The sequence below is a fragment of the Clupea harengus genome, chromosome 6 (genome assembly GCF_900700415.2).
Source record: "Clupea harengus chromosome 6, Ch_v2.0.2, whole genome shotgun sequence".
NCBI classification, from domain to species: domain Eukaryota; kingdom Metazoa; phylum Chordata; class Actinopteri; order Clupeiformes; family Clupeidae; genus Clupea; species Clupea harengus.
In genome coordinates this window covers 28,020,485-28,046,928 of record NC_045157.1, presented here as the reverse complement: position 1 = coordinate 28,046,928, position 26,444 = coordinate 28,020,485, and the positions used below count along the sequence as shown (strand labels likewise).

The following is a 26,444-nucleotide window of genomic DNA, read 5'->3' as shown; positions in this document are numbered from 1 at the left end:
CGTTGGTTTATTCCAAGATGAATGCACAAACACACTCTCACACACACCAGCCTATAAGAGTGTAATCTTATCTTGCCCGTTCACATAGATTGTTCATGCATGCATACATTTGGTGCTGCCTCTGTCGCTTTCCCATCTGTCTTTGGCTCATTTACATTATAATTTAATATCAAGGCAAGAACTCCCTATCTGTCTTTAAAATGATAAAGGCTAAATAATAGTAAATACTGTATGACCCTTACAAACAAATATGGTAGCTGAATAGCTTACACAAATCCAACATATTGAAAACTTCGTCAGAAAGACAAAGAAGGCACTGCAGTTCCATTTAAAATATTTGAGAGTTGATAGTTTCTTCAGTAAGAGAGACTTGGATCAAATACATTCAAAACAAATATCTTAATTGTTTGGTGTAGGGTTTAACCGTCTTTAACATGCTATGTGAAGTACCATGGCAGTTGGCATCAGGTCAGCTGTGGTTCATTGTAGCGTTTGGCTCTCTGAGTGACAGACACATGATAAGAATGCCTTAATCTGGGCACTTATCATTCTGTGAGGGCCTGTCACTGGTTCTTGTCCTGGGGCAAGATGACTGGGGTAGGTGTTAATAGAGGCATGTTATTTATAAACCTCTGAGAATGAGATAACACAATAAGCATGACTGCTAGTATTAAACATAGTTTTAATAATAATGTTTTTTACAATACACCATACATACACATTCCTTACATTAACTGGCATTACTAGGACAAAATCAAGGAGTGCCATACCTTTTGTTCCCAACTTCCCAACTACATGTTGATCTAATGTGCTGGGGATATTGCCATGTTCAGTGTAATGTGCAATGTGGCCAGTGGTGTCATTTTCATTAGTTCTTTGTATCTCTATATCCTTTGAAATTACAAATAGAATAAGGCTAATTTTAGATGGATTGTACAAAACAATATTTAGTCAGTTGCTTCAAGTGCTAAATATTTCCAGACCTTTCTACTCCTGTGCTGAGAGGCTGCTTTATTGTAGTCCAACACAAAGTCAGGAAGCTCGCCTTCCATGGCAGTTCCAAGATGAATGCACAAACACACTCTCACACACACCAGCCTATAGATACACACACAGAGACAAGTGTCTGTGTACACACCCACACATGTTCACACACATTCAAATGTTATTTCTTTCAGGGGTACCTTCCATTGCCTCTTTTATTCATATGTGGCATTGGGGATTCCCCTCCTCTGTGTTGTTGTTGCAGTAAAAAGGTGAGAATCAGGAATTTAGAATGTGAAAAGAACATTGGCTTTAATTGGGTGATGTAAATGATCCACATTACAGACGGAATCATTCTGAGAATTCAGCAGCTAACACCCTTTGCATAAAAAAGATCAGATATCATTATTAAATTATTTCCACAAGACTATGTTTACATTACATTGCTATTCTATGGTAAGATTATGTTATGGGTTACTGTTTTGACTTACTGATATTTACAGTGTTTCAAATCCATTTATGTTATATATTAATGAGTTATTGTAAACAAATGCATATATAGAGTAGATATACCAGTACACCACAAAAAATACTCAAATTCGCCTATAATAATTGTAATTATAATACCTACATAGAATTTGGATCGTTATACTGGACATCAAATGTACTCTAACATCCATTTAATCAGAAAAGTAATTTAAATGTTCTATCAAATCCGAGGCCATACGTCTGTAAAACCCTATAGCATGCGCAACCCAAACGACTGAAAGGTGAAAAAGTGGGAAAGGAGACTCGCTCCTCCCCAAAAAGCGATGGTGCGATAATAGAGAGGTTGGGTTTTGCACCAGCTGAGGTCTATCTCCTGCCTGATTGCCACACAGTTCTTTGGGCCTTTAAATTAGTTGATGACCTAATTGGTGGAGAGGGTAACTCTGATACAGACCTCCCCTCTGAACAAGTTACACACTTGGCTTCAGAATTTACTAAAGCAGGATACATGTAAGCGGGAGGGATACACAGCCACCTCTTCTCACTTCTCTCACCTTCACAGTGCACCTTTCCACCTTTCTTTCCACTCTGCCACCGTAGTTTAGCTTTTCTATTTTTCCAAGTATTTTGGGGATATATTCGCCTTTATCGCAACTTCACTTGGGCACTTCTTTTCGAACACCAGAAGAAACTGCTAGCTTACGACGCGCAGGAAACTGCTTCAACGAGGAACAGAACTTTTCTCCCCGTAGTGTAAAAGAATTAAGTCACACCATGAGTCTCAAATCTGACTCCGAAACAAACAACGTATCCATGGAGGAGGAGGTAAGGGGATTTTTAACGAATTGTCGTAATTTAAAAAAAGTAAACTGAATGTTATAGCTATTTTAACTCCGTGGACAATAGCTGTGTAAATGTGTTAAGTTAGTGTCTGTTTATGGTCAAAGGCTTTGGCTTGTGTGTCAAACAATTTGGAAAAGTACGATACATTTTGTGTTTGACACAAATCCGAGGGTCTCTTTTTTTCATACTGTTACTGGGAGGTATACATTAACAATCAGCAGTGGTGATCATCTGAAAGCCTTTAATTCCTCGGCCGACCCAGTCACCAAAGACGGTGCGCTCTTCCAATGATAATTTGGTTGAAAATGCTTATAATTACCAAGTGGAGGGCGTGACTGGCTACTTAATTTTAGATTGCCGAACTTTTAAAATTGACCTTTAGTATTATACCTGTTCAGGCTTCAATAGTGTTGGGTCATTCGTTGTTGTTGGTTTTTGCCCGCATAGATTCCCTAAGATGTATTAATTACTCCATGTCCAAATCCAATATGACACTTTTTTTTCTGTTAGTTTTTATTAGAAAAGGCGGTGGCAAATGGTCAAACAGTAACAAGGCTACTCGCAAGCTTAATCACTTCATTTTCAGTTGAATACGCTTCAAAAGTTGTCACTGACTGGATTTCCAATCCAAGATTAGCCGCTTTATACTGAGCAAGTTATTATCTTGAGACCGTAAGTTCATAAGAAGATTTGAAAGTTTTCAATAGCAATCGGAAGTAATCTTGTGGTCATTTTCACAGGTAAAACCTGACCATATACCTGCATTTCCCCTATGGTCACCTTAACCAAATCCTTTTTTGGGGAAAAAAAACTATAGCCAAAGGGTGACACCTAGGCTTCTGTCGCATACTGTTTTGCACATGAAGAATCTCTTCAACCCAAACAATAACCCAGCACACTGGATTCAGCCATGCGTTTTCCCTAACTCCAAACGGTTTCATATGTCTGCTAATTTAAGGGTTCATTTTAATTACATTTAAGAGGTTTTATTAGGATCTTACAGAAGGTCAGGGAATATCTGGCGGAATTGTTTAATTAGTGTCCATTTGGCCTAATAAAGGCAGTGTTTTCACACGACCCATTTTTGAGCGACTGGTTCACCAAGCAGTATCAGAGTCTTGGACAGACTGATTCTGTGTTTAAAGAACCATTTCAAATATTCGGATTGAGTACCTGAGCATCTCCACAAAGCAAATGTTTGTCTTAATGGCATGCTATGACTACCTAGATCTGTAGAGCACTTGCTGTGTTTTGCTGTTTGAAGCGTTAGAACTCATGACCTTGAATGATTTACGTCAACTTGTCTTGATCCTCAGATGGCGAGCAATTTGGACATGCCTTTATAAATTAAATTGAATCCCTGAGCATATAGCCCTTGATCCATTGTATTGAAATGTTGCGATTTCATGTGTTAAGTGGCGTAAATGTAAACAAAGCTCAACACCGTCTTGTGGAGAACATTATTTTCAGAGACTGGGTATGAACAGGGAAGTCATTGTGTTTTTTTGTTTTTTTTGTTGTGGTGTTGCTGAAAACTGATTTGGTGTAGGTTGAAGTTGTTGCCACTTAATGTTGCTGTGTGCCATAGTGCACAGTTGGTTTTGTAGCAACGCGTTAAGGGAAGGAAATGTGGTCATGCTGTGCATGACTGTCCTCCACTGTTCTGCTGGCAGCCCACTGCTGATAAGGCCCACCCTCAGAGTTACAGGAGCTGTGGCTAATCCAGTCAAATGGACATTCAGGATCAGGTCTTCAGGGCCTGACAGGATTTTAATTTCCCAGAAAATCATGATCAAATTGTGATCACAGGCTCAACATGCTTCCTTAGTGTTGCATGAGAGGTGTGCTTGGGGTGGAATAGGTTTAAAGGTGTGTGTGTGTGTGTGTGTGTGCCTGAGGTGCTGGTAGTATTGTCCATAAGATTATTCTTTACTTTTTCAGATTCAAACAACAAATTAACTTTGGTTGAATTTTTCTTTTTCATTCCCTAGGTGCGCACACTGTTTGTGAGTGGCCTCCCAACAGATATCAAACCTCGTGAACTTTATCTGCTGTTCAGACCATTCAAGGTTAGACTTCCCCATCTCTTGTATTAAGAATGCTTTGTTCTATATCATTATATTTTGTAATTGCTGTATCCTTTATGCTCCAACCAACAAACCATTCAGTACTTCTTTTGGTGGTTTAACAAGGCTTGTGAAAACAATTGGAGTTACTTTTTTTTTTTTTTTTTTCTCTCCCTTCTCCCCCCCCCCCCCCCCCCCCCCCCCCCCCCCCCCACTGTTTGTGGCTGAGGCTGGGTGAGGACCATATTAGTAGTCCGCTTCATGTGGGGAGGAGCAGTGGAATTCCTACCTCACCAAGCATGTGACTTCATGGCTGTTAATTGGATTTATTTTCCTTTTCAGGGTTATGAAGGTTCACTGATTAAATTAACATCAAAGCAGGTGAGATGTTGCTGGTTATTGCTTGGAATTACAGAATTTTAACCCTTTTCCCTCAAACTGGCACATCACTGTTGATATCCACTTATCCCTGTGATTGGCTTGACGCATACAAGTAATTTGATTGCTAAACTAGTCCAGGTTTCTGAAATTGCCAACATGTTTGCTCATTAAATATTTGAAGTTTTTACCATACATTTATGGAAGCTAAACTTTAGATTGCCAACAATAAAGTGTTTTATTTATTTATTTTTACTTCACCTGAAGGTTAGGTAAATGGTCAATTGAGTAATTTTTGGCCTTCATGCCTGTGAAGCATACATATGAAATTGTCTGTATGTTTTCAACGTGCATGTATTGAGTCGCATCCTACCATTGATTAATGATGTACCAAGACAGATCGTGAACGTCTTCTCTACCCTTTTCCAGCCTGTTGGGTTTGTTACCTTTGACAGTCGGTCTGGCGCTGAAGCGGCAAAAAATGCATTAAACGTAAGCACTCAGTCAACTGTAACCGAAGCTCTGAATTATTGAACTGTCTGCTTTTTAGATGATTCACAGAGGGATGGTCCCTTCAAATTTGCTTTAGCTTTGTAATACACTTGTAATTTGAACACTTTTCTTTCATGGTCCTGCTTCACTCTTATTAGCTTGGTGGGGCTCCTTCTGATTTTACAGATGAAATCCAAGGCCAGTTTTATAAAGTCCAAGTAATGTTGGGAGGCCTATTTTATTCTGTAGCTGCGCACCTGTTCTTTTGCAGATATATAATTGTAGCTTCCATCTCAACACTAGAACTAGTACACTGTACACATTTTCCAAGTAGTTCTCTTCTGCAAACACATCACTTAATATCAAGCAGTACCATCCACCTGCATGTGAACACAAGCTCAGGCACACTGCACATTGGGGTCCGTCCGCCCTCATTGTATCCCCTTCTGTTCTCAGGGGATACGTTTTGACCCAGAAAGTCCACAGACCCTACGGTTAGAGTTTGCTAAAGCCAACACGAAGATGGCTAAGAGTAAACTGATGGCCACACCGAACCCCACAAATATCCACCCTGCTCTAGGAGCACACTTCATAGCACGGGACCCATGTAAGTTTGTTTCCAGCCACGCATAGAGCTAGCACTTGCACCGCACTGACAACAGTGACCGTGCCCTCGGACAGGGAGATGGGCGTCAAACGTGCAGCTCCACACCACCAAACTAATTTCACTCACATGCATGCCAGTAGAGCAGAGGGCCCTTTTGCTTTGTAAAACTAGAAGTGTCACTCTTTCACAGAAACCAACAACTGTCCAGGGCAAGCTGCTGTTTTGTCAAGTCTTTCAAGCTTCTCACGGTTGGGAGGTTGACCAGCACACCACCTCTAGTAATAAGTGTGCTGGTCAGGGCTCTTGAGACCCAATGTGTTTTTATTGTCAAAGTTCAGTGGTGTAGCGTTAAAGTTAGCACTTGGATAGAGAATGGAATTGGGTCCGTTAGCTGTTACCCTCGCAGAGCTAATGGAAAAAAAAGGTCAAATTGATGGGGCAGATTCTGAGCCCTGAAATGACTAAGATCAAATGATCCATTTCAATATTTGCCCCCATCAGAACTGGGTTTAGCAAATGACACTGGATATTTTCAACACCTAAACAATAAAATTGCCATGCCAATTTATTGAACCAGTGTCATGTTCCACTTGTGTCTGATACTGCATTTGAATCGCTGATCATAGATTTTATTACCTTTTCAAGTAACCATAGTGACGACTCTCGACAACGCACTAATAAGTGGTCAGTGTAAGTGGTTTGAGTTCCTCTGTTTCCCTGGCTGGTTGTGGTGATGGTGTTCCTTTGCAGATGACCTGACGGGGGCAGCGTTGATCCCTGCTTCACCTGAGGCCTGGTCTCCCTACCCACTGTACACCACTGAGCTGGCCCCTGGTCTTCCCCACACAGCCTTCACCTATCCTGCTGCTGCTGCTGCTGCCGCTGCCCTTCATGCCCAGGTCAGTGGAGGGCTTTTGGCTCTGGAAACTAGCGGAGGAGGAATCCTAGACCTATGCCTTACATATTTTGTTTGATGGGTTGTTTGCTTTTGTGTGAGGTTGACTTGCACAAATTAATTTGAAAAAAAGGAAATTCCCATTAGGAGAACATTTTGACACAGGAATATTAGATAGACATAAGAACTTAACATCCAAATAATGCTTTTCAACAGGTGGAGTAAAGGCTGTTTTGCTCTAAAAAGGCTGTTTGCTTTTGAACATGTTTTGAGAGGTTCAGATTTTTAGCTGCCATCAAATGCAGAAATTCATTCAGTATCTTAGCCCTTTTTATATGTTCTTCAGGGCTAGTTTCCCTTGAAACTGATGGCTTTGTTTGTTATACATGTTAAGTCAAGTATTGGTGAAATGGTGACCTCAACTTTGAAAGAATTGGAATTGGAAATAAAGCAAACTTGACACCAAACATGCCATGAATGAGCTAGAACATTTGAGGCCAGAAAAATGGTATAAATTGGATTTTTCACCCCTTTGAGTTCCAGACATAGCAGGAATTGCTAAGTATGACTTGCATACTGAGAGAAACTGTCAAGTCATTCAGGTCTAGTCTTGAAGTGCCAACTTATTTTCAGAATTCCCAGGATCTGTCAGAATACTGCATCCTCTCAGTAGAACCTGTATACCAGGACCTTTAATTGGAGTGTGATGAGAGATTTGAAGGGAACACTGTGAATGACTTCACTGTGCACCCTCATGTGGACCAGATCAGTGTGCCCATATGAAAGTCCTTTCTCTGAGGAATTTGATGAACCGTGAGCAGTATTGATGGGCACTAACTTTTTCTTTCAGCATGTCTTTACTGCAGGTGCGTCAGCATTCTTAAATTGCCACGTGCACTTTGAAAACATTTGTTCAAAATGCCGGTCTGGGTGACTTATTGTCAAAAAATGGTTCTTGGAGCATGTGTGATCAATTGATCATACTTCACGGCAGCAACTCTTGTAAAATCCAGTATGTTCATTATGTAAACATGCAAAGTGTGTGTGTGCGCGTTGAAAGTGCAGGTGCATTGGGCTCAGTACTGTAAAAGACTTGGTCAGCTAGCCTTGTTACCATGAAGGTAAACCATTTTGTAAAAAAAAAAATTCAAAACATTTTGGTGTCATGGTAGATGTGGTGATGGGGTCACATGTTTACTTTATTTGAAAGGGTGCCAGAAGAAGCTTGTGAACCTGTTGTAAAGTTGGGCCACATTTTGTTATTGGGCTATTTGGGCATTGTGTGGTCTATGAAACAAGTCTCCATGACCCTGAATTGATGCAACACAGAAATGGGTGGCGTTTCCACCTGCCAGTCTCCTGACATCACGCTGGTTAGCTCCTCAGATTGGCTTGCATAAAGTACCATTACACACCAGTCAGAACCACAATCATGGTGAAAAGGCTGTATGTTGGACAGTACAATGAAGAGTGAGGGGATTTACAATAACGTATGACCTGATGAATCATCCTACTAGTCTCACAAACCATCAGCATTTCTAACAAATCAACATGGCCAGTTTGATTTACTGGTGCAGCTAAAATATATGCCTTTTTAAAATGGAACATGAATGTGGCATCAACAAAACGTTAATAATCAAGAAATACTTCATAAATGTCACTGTCAAATGTTAAGTCTTCCCACATTTGGCATTTGACTCACTTTGTCCCATTTCTCCCTCAGATGCGCTGGTATCCCTCTCCATCAGAGGCCTCCCAGCCAGGGTGGAAGTCACGTCAGTTCTGTTAAATCATTTGTAAGTGACTGGGCATTGTGAATTATTTTTATGTTCTAAGGTACAGAATTATCCTACGCTGCTAATTTCATGGTTGATGCCATTTTTTGCTACAATTTCCCAGATTTGGTAATTTCTTTTAAGCATTACTTGTATGCAAGATTTTCCTACTACCGTTTCCTACTGTAGGCATGTTGTAACATGGTCATGTTGCTGTATTGAATTTTACACACATGCTGAACTAGGCAAGGCTGAGCACTCACACACATGAAATTGCCATTTTCTTAAAAGTACGGTTTGTGCATTTTCTTGTCTCCCTCTCTCTGCAGACACTTCACACCAGGGTCGGTGTCCCATTGGAGTGAGATGTGTAGAGCCCTTTGTTAATTTAATCAGGTTTATTTAATGGATAATTTACATTGCGGACGATGTTTCATTTGGAAACAGCCAGATGGAGTTTGAAGTAATCTCTTTCAATCACATTCTGATGCTGTGTGGTGACTGTAACGGTACAGACATAGCACTTAGAAAATCCAAGCTATTTTCTTTCCTTTAGGGGAGGGGGTGTTCTGAAGAGGAAATAGAAATTAATGAAGTGACGAAGCTGCTTTTTTCATAGGGAGGGACTGGGCTTTATGGGGAACTGAGGCAGCCGTAGTGCATGTTCAATATATTGGCATGATGTAGAATATATGGTCGTGTGTTTGTTTTACAGTACAGTCAGTTGCCTCATTGCCATGGCCTTTTGTCCATTATTTCTTTTTTTTTTTTTTTCATTTGCCCTCTATGTTCTGTATCTTTAGTCTTGCTCCTGTTAAAAAAAAAAAAAAAAATGACTTGTAATATATGCAAGGTGGTGTTAAACGTATTGGGTATTTTCTTTTCCTGGAGAAGATGTTTTGCATGCCTTGATATTTTCTTTTCCTTTTTGTTTTTGTTTTTGTTTTTGTTTATTTGAGTTCAGCATCACCTTTGCAAAAAAGGAGACAATATGTAGAGCATAAAAGTTGGTGAGTCACCATTATTGCAACCCCTGTAGGACAATCTTGGCTTGCCAAATTATTGATGTCTAAGAGTATATTTGAACATAATAAGTACAAGTATTTTTGTACTTTTGTGCAATGTATATTTATGCATTTTTTGTGTGAAATTAAATGATCTGTACAAGGTAATATCTAGTGGTCCTTTCCATTTGAGCGTGTGTGTGTAATGATCATTTATCCTGTTTGACATAGGTTACTGGTGCAATAGGTTTTCCTTACTTGCTTTGTGTTGTATGGCATTTTTGTTTTAGTCTGGAACTGCAACTTTGGATCCAGTGTGAGATGGCGGTTAAAAATATCTTTATGAATGTGAAACTGGATTAAAAGAAACCTCAAGGTTGGAGGGCTAGCAGTCCATGTTTTAATTTACTGGTGGGAAATGTACCGTTTCTATTAGCCGAACTTCAATTGCGCTAGAATGTCCATCTTGTAAATTAAGTAAAGAAATGAATGCAATAATCAGATTTTGGGTAGTTTTCTTGAAGTTTTACTCTAGTCAGTACTGTTTAGATTGCAGGCACATTGTTGTCAAATGACTCACTGGGTGCAACAGGGTCATTCAGATTAGAATTCTACCATAAAATGGATGACCATGATTTTGCATCATTCGACGGAGACCTGGGTTGCAATAATGGAGTTGAGTCCTGACATTCCATCAGCAGTCAAACTACAGCAGATTTGTTATTGCTTGCTATTCAATTAATTTATATGAAATGTGAGAGCTGCAATCTGATACACAATATGCGCAATAGACTGACAAAACATCCCTAATTCAATAACTAATATATATAAAAATGCAAGTGCTGGCAAGAGGAGTTGACTTTAGTTTAGAATCTTCATCCTAATTGTTTCATCTTAATAAAGGTAGGATACGATTTTCTGCTATAAGGAGGTAATGCATGGCTTGACCAAGCTAGATCCTATTCTATTATTTAATTGCATGCGTAATCTACCTGTGATCCATTGTGTAAACATACACTGAATATTTTTTTAGATGCATATTGGGGGAAAAAGTGAAGATTATTTTGCTCTGAAAAAAAATGTAGTGTCTGAGTTGATGTTAAAGCTATGTAAGCAATTCAAATATTGTATTTTCAGTGCTTGAATTATTAGATCAGAAGTCAAGTTTGTGTTTTCAGTACGAATTAACTTATGGTAACTCCTAAAATGGGGAGAACTGTTTTATTGTTCCATTGAGAGACCCATGTGTTGTTGTGATGCTGTATGTTCATGATGAGCCTTCTATTTACTACTACAAAAATTGACAACTTTTGAAAGGGATATGGGATCCGTGATCACTGAGAATGTTGTGATAAGAATTTGGCAGAAGTCATTTTTTTCCCTTGTTGCCCAACAACTAATAAATTATAAACAATACAATTGTGTTTGTCTGTTGCTTCACTCTCATAGGTCTTATTCATGGTGCAAGTCACTCAAACTTTGAATGCAATACCTAGTGAAATTCCTAAATATATTTAAAATCAAAGTTTCTGATGGCTAGTAGATAATTGAAGCTTAAAAGATGGTGTGCGTGTGTTGGGGAAGGGAGAGCCTTTCATGAGCAGACTAACCATGAAAATAAAGAGCTTCTTGGATTTGAATAGTGCAGCCCAGGGCCAATGATTTCCTGAAGGCCTGTCTCTTTATACCACTGATTTGCAGCTCAAGGCCTGGTTTCTTGCTGTGCCTTGAGCCTCTATGACACTGGAGCACCATCTAGAGGAATATGCATGAACTCTACACTGACAACTACAATGCTGCTCTCTACAGATAGGTTTCAGTAATGCTTTGCAACACATTTTTATTCCTGCTTTGTTATTAAAACGAACAACTTGAAGGTTTCCCAGTATTTCTGTGAATTTTCTACCTCTCAGATCCATTTTATACTATACTAATGCTCATACAAGATCAGGGTTTAGTATAAACATTAGCATATCATTTTAGGTGAAAAAGAAATGTCACATGGACGGTGTTTACAGAGAAACAGAGGTATACTTACTAAATTGTGTCCAAGTGTGATATTGAAGAGGACAGAGGATACATAAAACCCCTAATCACAGTCAGTCATAATCCAGATGACAGACTTGTGCATTGATCTGGCTGGTGTTCAAGTTCAGCTGTGACTCATTTTAACAGTTGATAAGACTGGTTGCTGTCAGAGAAAGAGTTTAGAAGATGGCTGTTGAACCACACAGTGTCTCTCTGCTGCAGCAAGCCACACAAGCAACTATCAATCTCATGGAATCACATTCTTTACAAATGACACATTCATAATTACACATTCATAATTAATCATAAATATTAATAATTATGAAGCATTTCCTGCAATTGGGGTTACAATTGTCTCTTATTACTGCAATATTTCCGAGAGAAAAAATGTAGTCGTGGAATTTTTGCATTATTTGGGACTGAAAAAACAAACAAACCCAAATTCCTGCAGCAAATTCAATTTGGGCCGCAACAATCACAACAACTCCTCGCAAGATCCTGGTGGGATCACCATTTTTGTGAATTCCTGCAGCAAATTCAGTCACTTTTGGCCACAACAATCACAACAAACCCTCAGAAGATCCTGGTGGGACGAACATACACTAGGCTGATCTATGCCTAATAAAATCATATTTTTGTGAGACAGAGACATATGAGATTACACAGTACATAATAAGGGTTTGTTTTAAATAAAATGTATGCCTACTGTCGTGGTACATTACCTTATAGACTCACAGCATAAAGGTAGATTCTGTAAATGTATGAGTTTACAGATGGTTACATCTTAGAATAAAAGAACAATGTTATCGGCTTAACATCAGTGTTGAGCCGATAAAGCCTGTTATAACTAAGTGTGCAGCCACTAAAAAAAGTTACTCTGACACCACATCCATCTTATTATTATCATCCTGTGTAATATTGACATACTAGTGGCACCAGCAAAAGTTGAGACTGCAAAAAAAAGTTTAAAAGCTGGACAAAATTTCTATCACACATGCATTGTGGTGATTCATCTGTGCAGGCCTGTGTTAAAGATACAGTCTGCGATTCTGGCAAAAAGTTATTGTTATTTGAGCTCAACAACCAATCAATTTATACCCTCTCTTCTGTGCTCCTTTAGCAACGTGTTGATTGGCTGGAATAGTGTATGACTCTGTCCGAGCTGCTTGTTTTTTTTTATATTTACATATCCAGGACTGTGTACAAACATTTGTTTTTGAGTGCACATCCAGAACAGACAGCTAGAGGACAGCGAGGAGCAATTGGCTGAATCTGACAAATTGTCTATTGGATCGTGGACTGTGCCTTTAAGTCAGATACACTTACACTTAGTTTGCATTACAGTTTGACTTTCATTCTCTAACTTCCCTCCCTGAAGGTTTGAGTTTCCTGAGTGGAAGGCAACCCTAGTCTAAGCATGGGCCCAATGACTGCCTCATTTGAATGGAAAAGGGAACGTTGGCAGAGGAGAGACACAACTAATTTACAAAATAAATGTAATTGTAATCTGTCACAGTTACTGAAAATTGCAGTTTCTAATCAAAATGTTGGTGATTACAAAGGGGTTACATCCGGATATACTCCTTTCTAGGCTTTAGATGTTATATGTAGAATCTAACATTCACTCCGTTGCTTGTATTTATAAGTTGCATGTTTTCGCCATCTACGTAGACAGGCTCCATTCATTTGGCAGTATGCGCTCAAAGTTTGAGCATTGTTTTTGATCGTTTCTCTTGTTTGAATTTGCACCGCCTCTCGTCTGCCAGTCAATAAATAATCGAAAGTAATCAAATGTAATAACTTACATTGCTTTAATGAAGTAATTAATATCGTTATATTGGGTATTACAATAGACAGTTCGCCATTGCGATAGAACTTGGTATATGTTAACTGTCCGAATTAACACAAACTTTTCCGTAAACAGACAATAACCTCTTTGGGCAATTCTACAGGAAGTGTGTATTCACTTCTCTGCAGATTATTTTGTGGTAGCCTTCTGTAGTTTAATCAGTGATTTCCCATTCAGTGTTCTCACTACATGCCTGCCCCTGGTCACCAGTAAACAGTTTAATCCACAACTTTAAAAACGTCGTTTGTACTACAATTCAAGTATCTATCAAATGCCGGGTTAAAGGATGTTAACGTGCATCTCCTCGCTATCCATGGTGCTGAATATCGTTGCAGATTTACATAATGTATTTCCCATAGTTTGCAGATAATAATTCAGGAAAGGTCACACCAAGAGCCGTCCAGGAGCTGGCACTCGTGGTCCATGCTCCGTTAAAAGCAAGCTAAACAATTCACACAGGCTCGAGGTGTTTTGAACGCCACATGGGTGAGCATGCAGTGGTCACGTCGCTCATCTGCTTTCTTATTCGCTCCTGAATTCAGAGAGAAACAATCCCAATAGGCTAGCCTACTATAGAAGACTCTCTCCAGCCGGACTCAAGACAATTCTATGACAAAGCAAAAAAAAAACGAAATCAATATCACATAAATGTTTAGACTTTTTACAACTACCAACTTTAGTCCAGGACGTGACAATTATTTACATGTTCTATGAACGCGAGCATGTTGACCTGTGTTTGAACCCCTACCAATTGTCAACAGCTCTGACGACACGAGGGAGCGCACCTTTTCCTAATCATGAAGGCTAATTTCAAAGGGCTGAAGAGGGCATAAGTAAACCTCAGTTAGCTGTTAACGGTTATGCTCGAAAAAGTCTGACAAGTTTGACAATTCTACAATGGCATTTTCTATGGTAAGTGGTGCACACGCGAAAGGTTTCACACCTCTATCTGGTCTGAGTGAGAACCAGCAACGGCACTGTCTATGATATTGTTTTTTTTAAAGCTGAGGTGAAATGTTACATGTTTAGTTTGGGAAACCCATTAGCTTAAATCCATCACTTCAAATCTTTGTCTACCGTAGACTACTCAGTGAGTTATTGGAAGCCAAGGCTATTGTTGACCCAGTTTCGGTTGAACCTAATGTCCAACTATTGTCAGAAACTTCACAAGTTAACCCACAACGCTAACATTATGTTTCTGGTGAAATTCTGTTCTTTCATTTACAGAGAGACGAACCTAGCATCCATAACAGATGGGAGCCTGAGGCCCCTGCTTTATCTTCATGCAGTAATGCCAATATTTTCCGCAGAATGAATAGCATGCTGGGCAACTCTTTGGACCTTACTGGCGTGTGCAGCACACCCGGTGGCAGGGGAAGGCGAGACCCTCTGTTTGGTAGGCTTAATTGTATGCTTAATTGTATTTGTATCGGAACAGACCTGTTAACATGGTTGTATACGAATGTCACTAGCAGTGGAAACTGACTGTAGCTGTGCTGTTGTCATGGATTTTAAATTGACCTTCTTTTGTAAGCAGCCTTTGTTCATCAAGTTCAGAATAGCTGATTCATGCTGCACCACTGCAGGCCTCCAGCAATGCAGCACATGAGGGCTGACCGGAAACTTGCCAGAAGCTTGGCAAGCTTGAATCTGTCTGCGTTTTCCCACCTCGTTGCCTCTTTCTGTAGCATTTTGACTCAGTTTTACGCGCTGGCTTGTATTTATAAACTGATATGATTAGATTACCATCTAGCTTAAATCTTCTTGAAACGGTGTCATATTGGTTATTACATATATTGGTTGGTTCTTACATATATATTTTTTCATTATTTAATACCCAGAACAGAACAGTTGTCCATATTACACAATAGTAAAAATAGTAGATTGTAATGGGTGCTAAAGTGCCCTCATATGACTTGAGTCAGTGGTGCATGGTAAACAATGCTGCATTAGTGAGGTTCAGTTTAATAGAGCAGTGTCATGCAGCCAGATGCAAAGCTACAGTGATGGTCTCTCACTCTCTCCGCCCACCCCTCCTCTGCTTAGGCTGAAGTTGCTGAATCGTGGCTGTGGCAGTTGGACGCTCTCCAGCTTGGGAGTGCAGAGAGTGGGCTGGCGGTGTGATTTGCACAGCCCTCAGCTTCTGATCAGTCAGCTGCTGCTGTCTGAACCGGCGTCATTGGAGCGTAGGCAGAGGCTGGCCTGGTGTAGGGCTGTGTCTGCCTTTGGTCAGCCCCCTCTATTTGCTGTTGTGGCTGTCGTATAATCCGTTTCTCTCCCTTTCTAGCTCTTTCCTGCACTTTTTCCCTTACCCTCTTTCTGATCTTGAATTTTAATCTGTCTCTGTATCGCTCTGTCTCCCTCCCTCCTGCTCGCTCACTGTCGCTCGCTCTCACTGTCGCTCGCTCTCTCGCTCTCTTTCTCTCTCTCTCTCTCTCGTCCAGAGCACAGGAAAGTGCTGGAGCTGTGCCTGCCGAGACAGACGTTCCGCTTGTTTTGTCTGCCGGAGAATTTGACAGGAATTTTCATTGGTGTCGCACACAGCTGCCAGCAGAGAGGCGGGGAGGGGAGGGGCAGCGAGGTGATGTCATTAGCAGGAGTGTGTGAGTGCATCAGCACCTGGGTCACATGCTGGGTGGGTCTGAGACGCAGAGGGAGATGCGTGGCAGAGGCAGCCACCGCACTCGCCACTGGCTCAGGTTTGGCTCGGCTGACTCTCCGGCAGCTCTGAAGTGGGGGGGAGTGTACGCTGTGAGGTTTATTTTTATCAGGAGGCAGCCAGCTTGCTCCCTCCCTCCCTTTCCCTATCTCTCTCATGGCCCGCAGCTGATGCAGAGCTCCCTAACTCTCATATCTCCACATTCTCTTCCTCCTCCTCTTCCTCCGCAGACCGGCAGGACTCTGACTTCTCTGCTGCGGCGAGCAGGATGCTTTTCCCAAACGCCACACAGGAACCCCCGCGGGGGCTGCCCAACATCAATGACCTGGGCCTAGGCCTGCAGTCTCTCAGCCTGTCTGGGTGGGACCGCCCATGGAGCAACCAGGAGAGCGAGCCGGTGCCCCAAGCAAACTCCTCCTCCAGTAAGTACAGTCCTTGATGGCTATCTTGCAAACTTGTGTACTTTTTTTTTTTCTCCCAGATTGTATTGGGTTAGTCCATTATGTGGGTGTGTCTTGTATTTGTGATGTGGTATAATGTTGTACATATTTCTAGAGTGTTCTGCCCTGTTTTTGTTCTGTGACTGAAGTTGGTCGATGTATTCTGGCTGTGTACTGATATTGCCATGTCAGGAGACCAATATGATGTAACAAGCAGCATTGTCCTTATAAGACTTCTGTTGATGTTGCGTACAATGTATCCCTTGTTTTGTTCGTTACTCTGTGCTATGGTTTGGGATTTAAGAGGATATTGGGGATGTTTGGTACTGGTCTGCCTTGATGTTCAAAAGGGATCTGTAATGATTAGACCCAATTGCTTTTCTCTACTGTACATGAGATTAGCACTCTTTTTTTTCAAACTTTTCACCTTAGTCATGCTGAGGAAAATCCATTAGTCATTTGAATTCTGATGTCAAGTCAGGCCAATCTGATTGCCTTACCAATACTTTCCATGACCTGGAGGGAGTAATATTGTGACTGGTTACAATTATAGCCAATGATGAGCAGCCTGTTGGTGTTTGAACCCTGGGTTGCATTGTTCACAGCTGATATCACCACCAGTAGCATGTGGAATCCCACTTATTTGAAGTCTGAGTCTATGGGCTTAGTGTTAACTGAACAGCACCAGATCAAATCCACCATTTAGTTTGTGTGCTTCCTGAAAGCTCATTTTGCCTGTACGTTTAATTTGGGAGACCACATTGGTGTTTACATTGTTGTCAATACATGTTTGATCCTCTCATTAGTGTTAGGAATGCTTGGAAGTCCCCTAAGCCAGCTCCGCCACAAACCCATGGGCTTTCCTTCCAATGAGGCAATGGCGGGTGCTGACTTCCTGGATAAGTTTCCCGGCATGGTCCGAATGAACCCACGGCTGGACTCCCGCTCCTTCCTGGACTCTCGCTCCAGCAGCCCGGTGGACTCTGAGACCAGCGGCTTCAGCTCCAGCTCTGACCACCTCTCTGACCTCCTGGTGGGTCTATGGTTCAATCTTCAGTTTGGTTTGACTCATTTCTATTGCATGTGACTACATCAAAAATGATGCTTGTAATGCTTTCCCTGATTTTCCTGGGGGATCTCTGGGAGTTTGTCTTTCGGATGTATGCATGTTTTATAAGGATACTACTTGGTCTTCATTTGTGTTCTCATTTGGCAGTCATCCCTGAGGATCTCTCCTCCGCTGAACTTTGTGATGTCCAATATGCAAAAAGATCATCTGAAGCTGGCTCTGGGTCAAAGGCTGGACCACGACAACTCTCCTCTCACCCCTCCTCCCAGTGCCACGCCAGCTAATGCTCTGGCCAAACGCTGGCCCGGGGCATCAGTGTGGCCTAACTTGGACCTCATGGATGCTCCAGATGAGACATTTAGTATTGAACGGGAGGCCAGGCTCCATAGACAAGCTGCTGGTATGTATGTGGTCCTTTTATTTTTATCCTTCAAAATGGCTGACATTTGTTGACTTGTACTGTAGATGTAATTTGTTTGATTTAGCCCCAAGCCATGTTGATTTACACAGCACATTTAGCATCTCTGTGTTGCTTATAGGTCTGGATGCTTCAAAAGTGTTCCATCTTTTGTGCTCATTTGTTTTCACACAGCTGTGAATGAGGCCACTTTTACCTGGAGCGGACAACTGCCACCTAGAAACTACAAGAATCCAATGTATTCCTGCAAAGTCTTTTTGGGAGGTGTACCATGGGATATTACTGAGGGTTTGTTCACACTGTTTTCATGCATCTTGGTTCAGACTATTACCAGCAACAGTATGCTTCCATCCATTATGAAAGGGTGTGAATGAACAAAGCCTGAACAAAAGCAAAAATATTCAGTGCCTACAATAGTTTTGGCCCTCGCTACAAAATGGCACTAGTGGCTTGCAAAGCCTTGTCTGAAGTAGATGGCTTTTTCTACGACCTCTCCCTTGCCCTGGATCTCAGTACAGTGCAGGGCTGAGCATAGATGCTAAACTGTTAGAGGAACTTGTTCAGGATTTATGTAATGGATCCTGGAGTCCTATGTACACTTTAGATGCAAGGTTAACGATGTTCCTCAGACCTGGATGACTGACTTATTGCTAAGGTTAACGATGTTCCTCAGACCTGGATGACTGTCTTATTGCTAAGGTTAGCCATGTTCCTCAGACCTGGATGACTGTCTTATTGCTAAGGTTAGCCATGTTCCTCAGACCTGGATGACTGACTTATTGCTAAGGTTAGCCATGTTCCTCAGACCTGGATGACTGACTTATTGCTAAGGTTAGCCATGTTCCTCAGACCTGGATGACTGTCTTATTGCTAAGGTTGGCCATGTTCCTCAGACCTGGATGACTGCCCTATTGCTAAGGTTAGCCATGTTCCTCAGACCTGGATGACTGCCTTATTGCTAAGGTTAGCCATGTTCCTCAGACCTGGATGACTGTCTTATTGCTAAGGTTAGCCATGTTCCTCAGACCTGGATGACTGTCTTATTGCTAAGGTTAGCCATGTTCCTCAGACCTGGATGACTGCCTTATTGCTAAGGTTAGCCATGTTCCTCAGACCTGGATGACTGACTTATTGCTAAGGTTAGCCATGTTCCTCAGACCTGGATGACTGCCTTATTGCTAAGGTTAGCCATGTTCCTCAGACCTGGATGACTGCCTTATTGCTAAGGTTAGCCATGTTCCTCAGACCTGGATGACTGCCTTATTGCTAAGGTTAGCCATGTTCCTCAGACCTGGATGACTGTCTTATTGCTAAGGTTAGCCATGTTCCTCAGACCTGGATGACTGTCTTATTGCTAAGGTTAGCCATGTTCCTCAGACCTGGATGACTGCCTTATTGCTAAGGTTAGCCATGTTCCTCAGACCTGGATGACTGCCTTATTGCTAAGGTTAGCCATGTTCCTCAGACCTGGATGACTGCCTTATTGCTAAGGTTAGCCATGTTCCTCAGACCTGGATGACTGTCTTATTGCTAAGGTTAGCCATGTTCCTCAGACCTGGATGACTGCCTTATTGCTAAGGTTAGCCATGTTCCTCAGACCTGGATGACTGCCTTATTGCTAAGGTTAGCCATGTTCCTCAGACCTGGATGACTGCCTTATTGCTAAGGTTAGCCATGTTCCTCAGACCTGGATGACTGCCTTATTGCTAAGGTTGGTCAGTTCAGCCATACCTGGAAGTTGAACCTTGCATTCCCTTTCTCTTTCAGCCCTATTTTTCAAAAGGCAACATGCATTTAAATTTGGGACTGCAAACTCCCCAACTTGGGGTTTCTGGGGTATATATTGTAGGCTTAGGGCATCAAAGCCATATATAGCAAAAAATGAGGGGGGAAGTCTTTCATTACACACTGCAGTCTTCTGATGCAACTCAATTTCTTATTTCAATGTAGACAATCACTGCCTCTTATGCTGGTGTCTATGTATGAGTCTAAGATGGAGAGGTAAACTTGACCCCTTCAGACATTTGACATTAAAATGAGCAGGATTGGTAAGGCTAGTGGTTATGGACCAGTATTAGCATTTCATAAAATGGCCGACTGTTTAGCACTGATGTAGCACACAAACAATTTCTGTCATCAAGACCTGTCAACAAACTAGCTGTTGCAGCAGACAACCTCTGGCAGTATTGAATGTTTTGTCTGTAAAGTGTTTTTGTATTGTCTTGCTCCAGCTGGACTGAACAACACATTCAGTAGCTTTGGCCCTCTGACTGTGGAATGGCCTGGTAAGGATGGCAAGCATCCACGCTGCCCTCCCAAAGGTAATATGCCAAAAGGTAATGCAGCGGTAGGGTATTTAATTTCTCTCGAGCACCTTGGTGGAGGTGGTGGGCATCTGGAATGGGCTTGGTGGTGTGGCACTGTTCTGGTAGGTTAAGATGAAACGCAACCCACTGCCAGAATGGCTTCATGACCTTGGTACTTATAATGTAGCTTTTGTTAATACCTCTAGACCTACAGCAAAATACTTCTCTAAAACAATGAAGAGGCAATGCCTTTCTGAATTATGTTGTCCCAAGTTCTCAGTGTGGTTATGACAGAAAGAAATTGAAAATAAGAAGTTTTTCAGAATAATGCAGTCAGATGAATATAATGTATAACAATAGGAAACCCCGTCTAGTCTAGAGTGATCACACCTGGCCACAGAGTAATGTGACTAACGAATAATGTGAAGTCTTATGGCCTAGAAGTCCAAACCATTACTTGGTCTTTAGTGGGTGTGGTTAATCTCAAGGGGCATAGTACTTGTGTTTTTAGACCATGGTCTTGCAATGAACTACATTTCATAGCTGAAAATGGTACCACCAACCATCTTGATTTCTGGGAGCTTTCTCTACTGGAATTTGGTCTAAAATTCTCTAAGCTCTGAGCTACCCTTTACCTTTAAATGAGACCTTTTAGCTTTTGTATAGAGCTTACAAATTGTTTTGATTGGTGTGGAATTTCTTTAAATGAACATTATCGGTTTTCACTTTATTTTACAAAACTGATTTAAAGGTAGGAGTTGCGTTGCAGATACTAACAGGTGTGTGTGTGTGTGTGTGTGTGTGTAGGGTATGTCTACCTGGTGTTTGAGTCGGAGAGGTCTGTGCGTAGCCTGCTTCAAGCCTGCACCCAGGATCTCCTCCACCCCGATGACCTTAGCGAATACTACTTTAAGATGTCCAGCCGAAGGATGCGCAGCAAGGATGTAAGTATGAGCCCGAAGATTGCAAGAAAGCTCTGTGGTACTGGTTCAGTTTAATTAAGAATTATAGTTTTGGTAAGAGAATGAAGTTTATTTTTGAACTAGCCATACATTGAAGTGTCTGGGTGGACAGCGTACACCGTAGTGGAACATTCTAGGCGAGAGCACTCTTCTGTGGCAGCAGAGGATAATGTGATTGTGGTTAGACATTAATGCTCAAAGTATTTAAAGTCTTCACAGGCAATGTGACCTGGCTAGAGTGATTAGGTAGAAAGGTAGAAACACACGGTGCCCGTGCAGCTTCACCGCTTGGCCCCCAAATACATTAAGTGTAGCTTGCAGCTAATTAGTTCATAATAAACCCTAGCAACTGCCAACTGTTAATATGCTGCCCTAAGCTACCGTTTTGATAGCCCAGGTTAACTGGCTTGAGACTTGGCTATGACTGTGCCATTAATTAATGCGTGATTTTACCCGCTACACTGGACATTTTTGCTGCTGGCATCCTGTGGAGGTTCACACTCTGTACTCGAACATGCTGTTTTCTGTGGGAATGAAGACAGTACTTTGCTGTGATTGACTGCTGTGTGGGAATGGCAACTCATTATGGATTGTTTTAATCTGGCATTGTTACGGATTTCATGTTAGAGGCCTAACGGTTTAATCACTTTATATTTGAAGGTATATAGACATCTATATTTCATTTTATATACACATCTACTTTGATCTTTCCCCAGTAAGTGGTATTTAACACAAAATGTAATGTTTGGTAAGGCAACAGTTAACGTGATAGTCAGATAATAGATTACTAATGGGGCCTTTTAGAGACATTATTATCATAATTTTTGTTATAGGAATTCAGAATTTGTATCCCTTTTTTCTGTTTACATGAGCTCAAGACAAAATGGGTTTCTTTCTTAAACTATATGCCATTCCCCATTATTATACGGCTCTTCAGAATGTTCCAAAAAGTACCGTTGATTTGAATGGGCCATCCCAACGTTCGAAAAGATATTGACCGCTGTCATTGGCAACGGGTTTTGTGCTTCTAATTCACATCTTTCATATCATTCCGCAAGTAGTCCGGTCATTTAACGTAACACTCATTGTAATTTGAAGTCAGCAAGTAATGGGTTGCTACGCAACACCTGAAACTTAAAAGTTCTATTTGCTTGAAGAAACTATTTATTTCTCCGCTGCTGTTCGCCCCGTCGGGATTTATTTTTGGATAATGACCTCCGGACAATACATTATCCCTTACGTAACTAGAGCCATTTGTGGCATTTGAGCCATATTGCCCTGCGTAGGCCACATGAGAGGTTTTAGTATTTGCAACTAGCAATACCAAGATAGGTCAGTAGGTGGCAACAGCACAGTGGGATCAGTATTGTTTTTGACTATCTTGTAACATGTATAGATTTAACAATAATCACCGTGTTTCTAAAGTCGTAATGGCGAAGATGGAAAAGTAGCCAAAATGTGTTGTAGATTTCAGACTCACCAGTTTACCAGATTAATCATGCATAGCTCAGTTCATAGGAAATTTGATTTGCAGTCAAACAGGGAGAACACGTCAGGACAACAGTGCAACAGGTTTACAGTTTTACAGCAGTTGATATGGATGGTAGCCCTAGGTTATATTTGTCAACATGGGTAAAAATTGATCGTTGGTACATTTGTGATGTGTTATTTACCACTAGCGATTGAAATACTCGATGCTAAACCAAAAGGGTCATTTGTTTACTATCTGTCTACGGTTTACTAGCAGCATTAACCTGATGAAACATTGAAAACAGGCAACTGCTCTCACATGTCCTAAGGACTCGTTCAACAGACCAATAGAATTGATTGGTGACAGACATGACTGTTCCAACACTGTGGCGCTGCCGTTTGAGTGACTGCGGAGGAAGCACTAATGTTGATTTTGCAATTTGGGCATTGTTCACGTCGTTAAACTTAAATTAATACAATTTTATATTGCCCCGCCCTAATTTGTCCATTTGTGTCTTGGTGAGACCAGTGTGGTTTTATAATTCAATCCCTGTTTCTCTTGCTTAATAGGTGCAGGTAATTCCATGGGTGATTTCTGACAGTAACTACGTGCGATGCCCCTCCCAACGCCTGGACCCCAGTAAGACTGTTTTTGTGGGTGCTCTGCATGGCATGCTTAATGCTGAAGCTCTGGCCAGTATCATGAATGACCTGTTTGGAGGAGTTATGTATGCGGGGATCGACACAGACAAGCACAAATACCCCATTGGTAATGCAAGTCTTGTTATTTTATTTGTTTTTTTTCCCAGTGCTTTGAGTTATAAATTGGTCTGTTGGTGATGGTTTGAAGTAATTGTTGTGATTTTTGTAATTATAATGATCAACGAATTTCCTTCTCCCCAGGATCTGGTCGTGTCACCTTCAGTAACCAGCGTAGCTATTTGAAGGCGGTCAGTGCTGCGTTTGTGGAGATTAAAACCCCAAAGTTTACCAAGAAGGTAGCGCATTCTGCTGAGTCACTTGAGGTGCATCCTCAGATACAAGCATTTTGTTTTGATCACTGAATAAGTTAATCCTACTTTTGCTTCCCATCATTCAGGTTCAGATTGACCCATATTTGGAGGACTCAATGTGCCAACTGTGCAATCGTCAAACTGGGCCTTTCTTCTGCAGAGACCAGGTTGGTCCAAAATGGAGAATCCCCCCCCCCCCCACACACACACACACTGATCTAACAGATTTAAGACCTTGTGATTTATCTTAACTTGTATAAGCGTGTGAGTTTCTTGTGGGCTTATTCCCATATGTTGTGCTCTCCCTCAGAACTGCTTCAAGTACTTCTGCCGCTCCTGCTGGCACTGGCAACACTCGATGGATATCCTGAGCAACCACCGGCCACTGATGCGCAACCAGAAGAGCCGGGACTCCAGCTAAGCGTGGCAGCGGAATGCTACTGGCGACAGTCCACAGCGCCACGCCTATGGAGCAGAGCACGAGTGCTGGCTCCCCCCACGGGAACAGCACTCCACCAGGATTGGGGGATGGGAATCCAACACTAGAAGGTTCACTATTGCACTTGCTACTTTTTTGTGGATTTTTTTTTTTTTTTTTTTTTGCTTGTTCACAATGGCACTATGCACAGTATTTGAAATTTTAAAGTTTCTACTTGTGAAAGAGTTAGAGCTTGTCTCCTTCAACACTGAAGTGATGGGTTGAGGAGACCCTCAGGTCCCATGCATGGGAGTTGGGAGACCATTCAGGCCATGGTTCAGAATTTTCTTTCTTTTTTTTTTGAATGCATTTTTTTTACTTTTCATTTAGTTGCATTTTTTTGGTGAATTGATCATTCAAATCTCATTGCCTTTCACTCTGGCAGATGCCATACAGTGCCTTTAGATTTATTTTCCCCTCAGCTGGTTGGCTGTTTGTTTTCCCCAGTACAGCCGGCTAGCGTTTTTTACTTTGAAACGCAAATACGTAATTGAAGGCCAACTGTCATTTTCTGGACATTTTTACGCAGTTTTTTACTAATTTTTACACAGGTTTTAAGTCATGACATGGAAATTTTGAACAGAAAACTTACCTGGCAGCATTTTAATTTTTCCCCTATAGTTTTCTTCCACCCCATACGATGATACAAATGAGCAATTGTTTTTTTTTTTTTTCTCTTTTCCCCCGCTGATCTGCTCGTTAGGATTAATTCAGTGGTTTTGCAATGTACTGCTATTAAATCTCACCTTGACAGTTTTGCGATGTTTTTCAAAGCCTAGCATCACTTCAACGGATGTTTTAGTCATTTTCGAATCAATTTCAATTTACAAGTCTGATACTGAAATGGCCATTGACCTTTTGAATGCACATAGTTTTATTGTTGCACTTTTTAATTTGCACTTTGGAGAAAGCGGTGACTGGTTTTTAAACACGTTTGTTATGTACATCAGCAGGTATTGTCCTGGGTCATGACCCCAGGCATGAACAGCTGCTTGTTGAATGTAGAACGTAGTACTTCGCTGGAATGTATGAGGAGCCAGAGCAGACCAAAATGCAGCATTTCCTCTAATGCCCCCCTCCCCTCCCCCCTCCCCATGTTCCTCTTTGGGATGTGTGTTTGATCAACTGTGCCAAAGATGGTGTCATTTTTCCAATCATGTGACCCCCACCCCACCCCGCCCCACCCTTCCCCTGTTACTCCATGCTGAGCTTGTTGGCCAGCCCGGCTGCTTTTTAGAGATTTGACCGTCTACCTCATGTGGTCTGCAATGTTTGCTGCCTTTACTTACAAATGTGAAGTATACTGTTCTGATTGGGCACAATAAAGGTGTTAAAGCATTCATCTTCTTTTACTTGTGATTTTTATAGAAATGCTTCAAGCGTATTGTAAATGTATTGACTCGAATGCTGAGTTGTCAGCATGCAAAACAAACCAAGCCCTAGTGTTCCTAGACACTTTGTAACCTACTCCTATAACACCCTTTAACATCATGACCTTGTATGCTTCAAATGGGTTGCTTTGAACATGTTTGTCCCTGGAGTACAAGGTTGATAAGTTTATGCTCCAACTGGGCTAAAAAATACATTAATTTGCTGTGACTTGCTCACTTAAACGACATACAGGTCAAGTGGATATTGTCTGATTATTCGTTTAATCATCCATTTGTTTCTCACATCTGTAACTACAGGTGCCTTATGAAAACTGCCACATCACAAGAAGTGATCAACATTTAGCCAAATGTATGAACCTTTTTTTATATACAGGTGCAGCTCAATGGATTAGAATATCAAAAAGTTGATTTATTTCAGTAATTCGATTCAAAAAGTGAAACTCATATATTATATAGATTAATTACACAGACTGATATATTTCAAGTGTTTATTTCTTTTAATTTTGATGATTATAACTGACAGCTAATGAAAACCCAAAATTCAGTATCTCAGAAAATTTGAATATTGTGAAACTCATGGTGTCGCACTCTAATCGGCTAATTTACTCAAAACACCTGCAAAGGTTTCCTGAGCCTTTAAATGGTCTCTCAGTCTGGTTCAGTAGGCTACACAATCATGTGGAAGACTGCTTACTCGACAGTTGTCCAGGAGATGATCATTGACACCCTGCACAAGGAGGATAAGACACAAAAGGTCATTGCTAAAGAAGCTGGCTGTTCACATAGTGCTGTATCAAGCACATTCATGGAAAGTTGAATGGAAGGAAA

General features: G+C 41.3%; 2 protein-coding genes across 3 annotated transcripts; both read left to right on the top strand.

Annotated features, from left to right (window-relative positions):
• Nucleotides 1-1,891: 1,891 nt before the first annotated feature.
• Nucleotides 1,892-10,949, top strand: rbpms2b (RNA binding protein, mRNA processing factor 2b). Of its 2 annotated transcripts, none has more exons than XM_031569633.2 (8): nucleotides 1,892-2,298; nucleotides 4,308-4,385; nucleotides 4,725-4,763; nucleotides 5,160-5,252; nucleotides 5,709-5,859; nucleotides 6,610-6,758; nucleotides 8,478-8,550; nucleotides 8,859-10,949. In XM_031569633.2, exons 1-7 carry the CDS (start codon nucleotides 2,248-2,250, stop codon nucleotides 8,541-8,543), a joined length of 627 nt encoding a protein of 208 aa, XP_031425493.1. In that variant the 5' UTR covers nucleotides 1,892-2,247; the 3' UTR covers nucleotides 8,544-8,550; nucleotides 8,859-10,949. The 2 variants fall into 2 exon arrangements, with proteins under 2 accessions (XP_031425493.1, XP_012670329.1); XM_012814875.3 differs by having other exon boundaries at nucleotides 1,894-2,298; nucleotides 5,190-5,252.
• A 3,216-nt stretch (nucleotides 10,950-14,165) lies between these two features.
• On the top strand, nucleotides 14,166-24,520 carry cpeb1b (cytoplasmic polyadenylation element binding protein 1b). The gene is made up of 12 exons (XM_012814873.3): nucleotides 14,166-14,322; nucleotides 14,638-14,806; nucleotides 16,300-16,491; nucleotides 17,316-17,542; nucleotides 17,726-17,978; nucleotides 18,171-18,284; nucleotides 20,228-20,332; nucleotides 21,110-21,246; nucleotides 23,305-23,503; nucleotides 23,638-23,732; nucleotides 23,834-23,914; nucleotides 24,058-24,520. Exons 1-12 carry the CDS (start codon nucleotides 14,308-14,310, stop codon nucleotides 24,166-24,168), a joined length of 1,698 nt encoding a protein of 565 aa, XP_012670327.2. The 5' UTR covers nucleotides 14,166-14,307; the 3' UTR covers nucleotides 24,169-24,520.
• The last annotated feature ends 1,924 nt before the right edge of the window (nucleotides 24,521-26,444 follow it).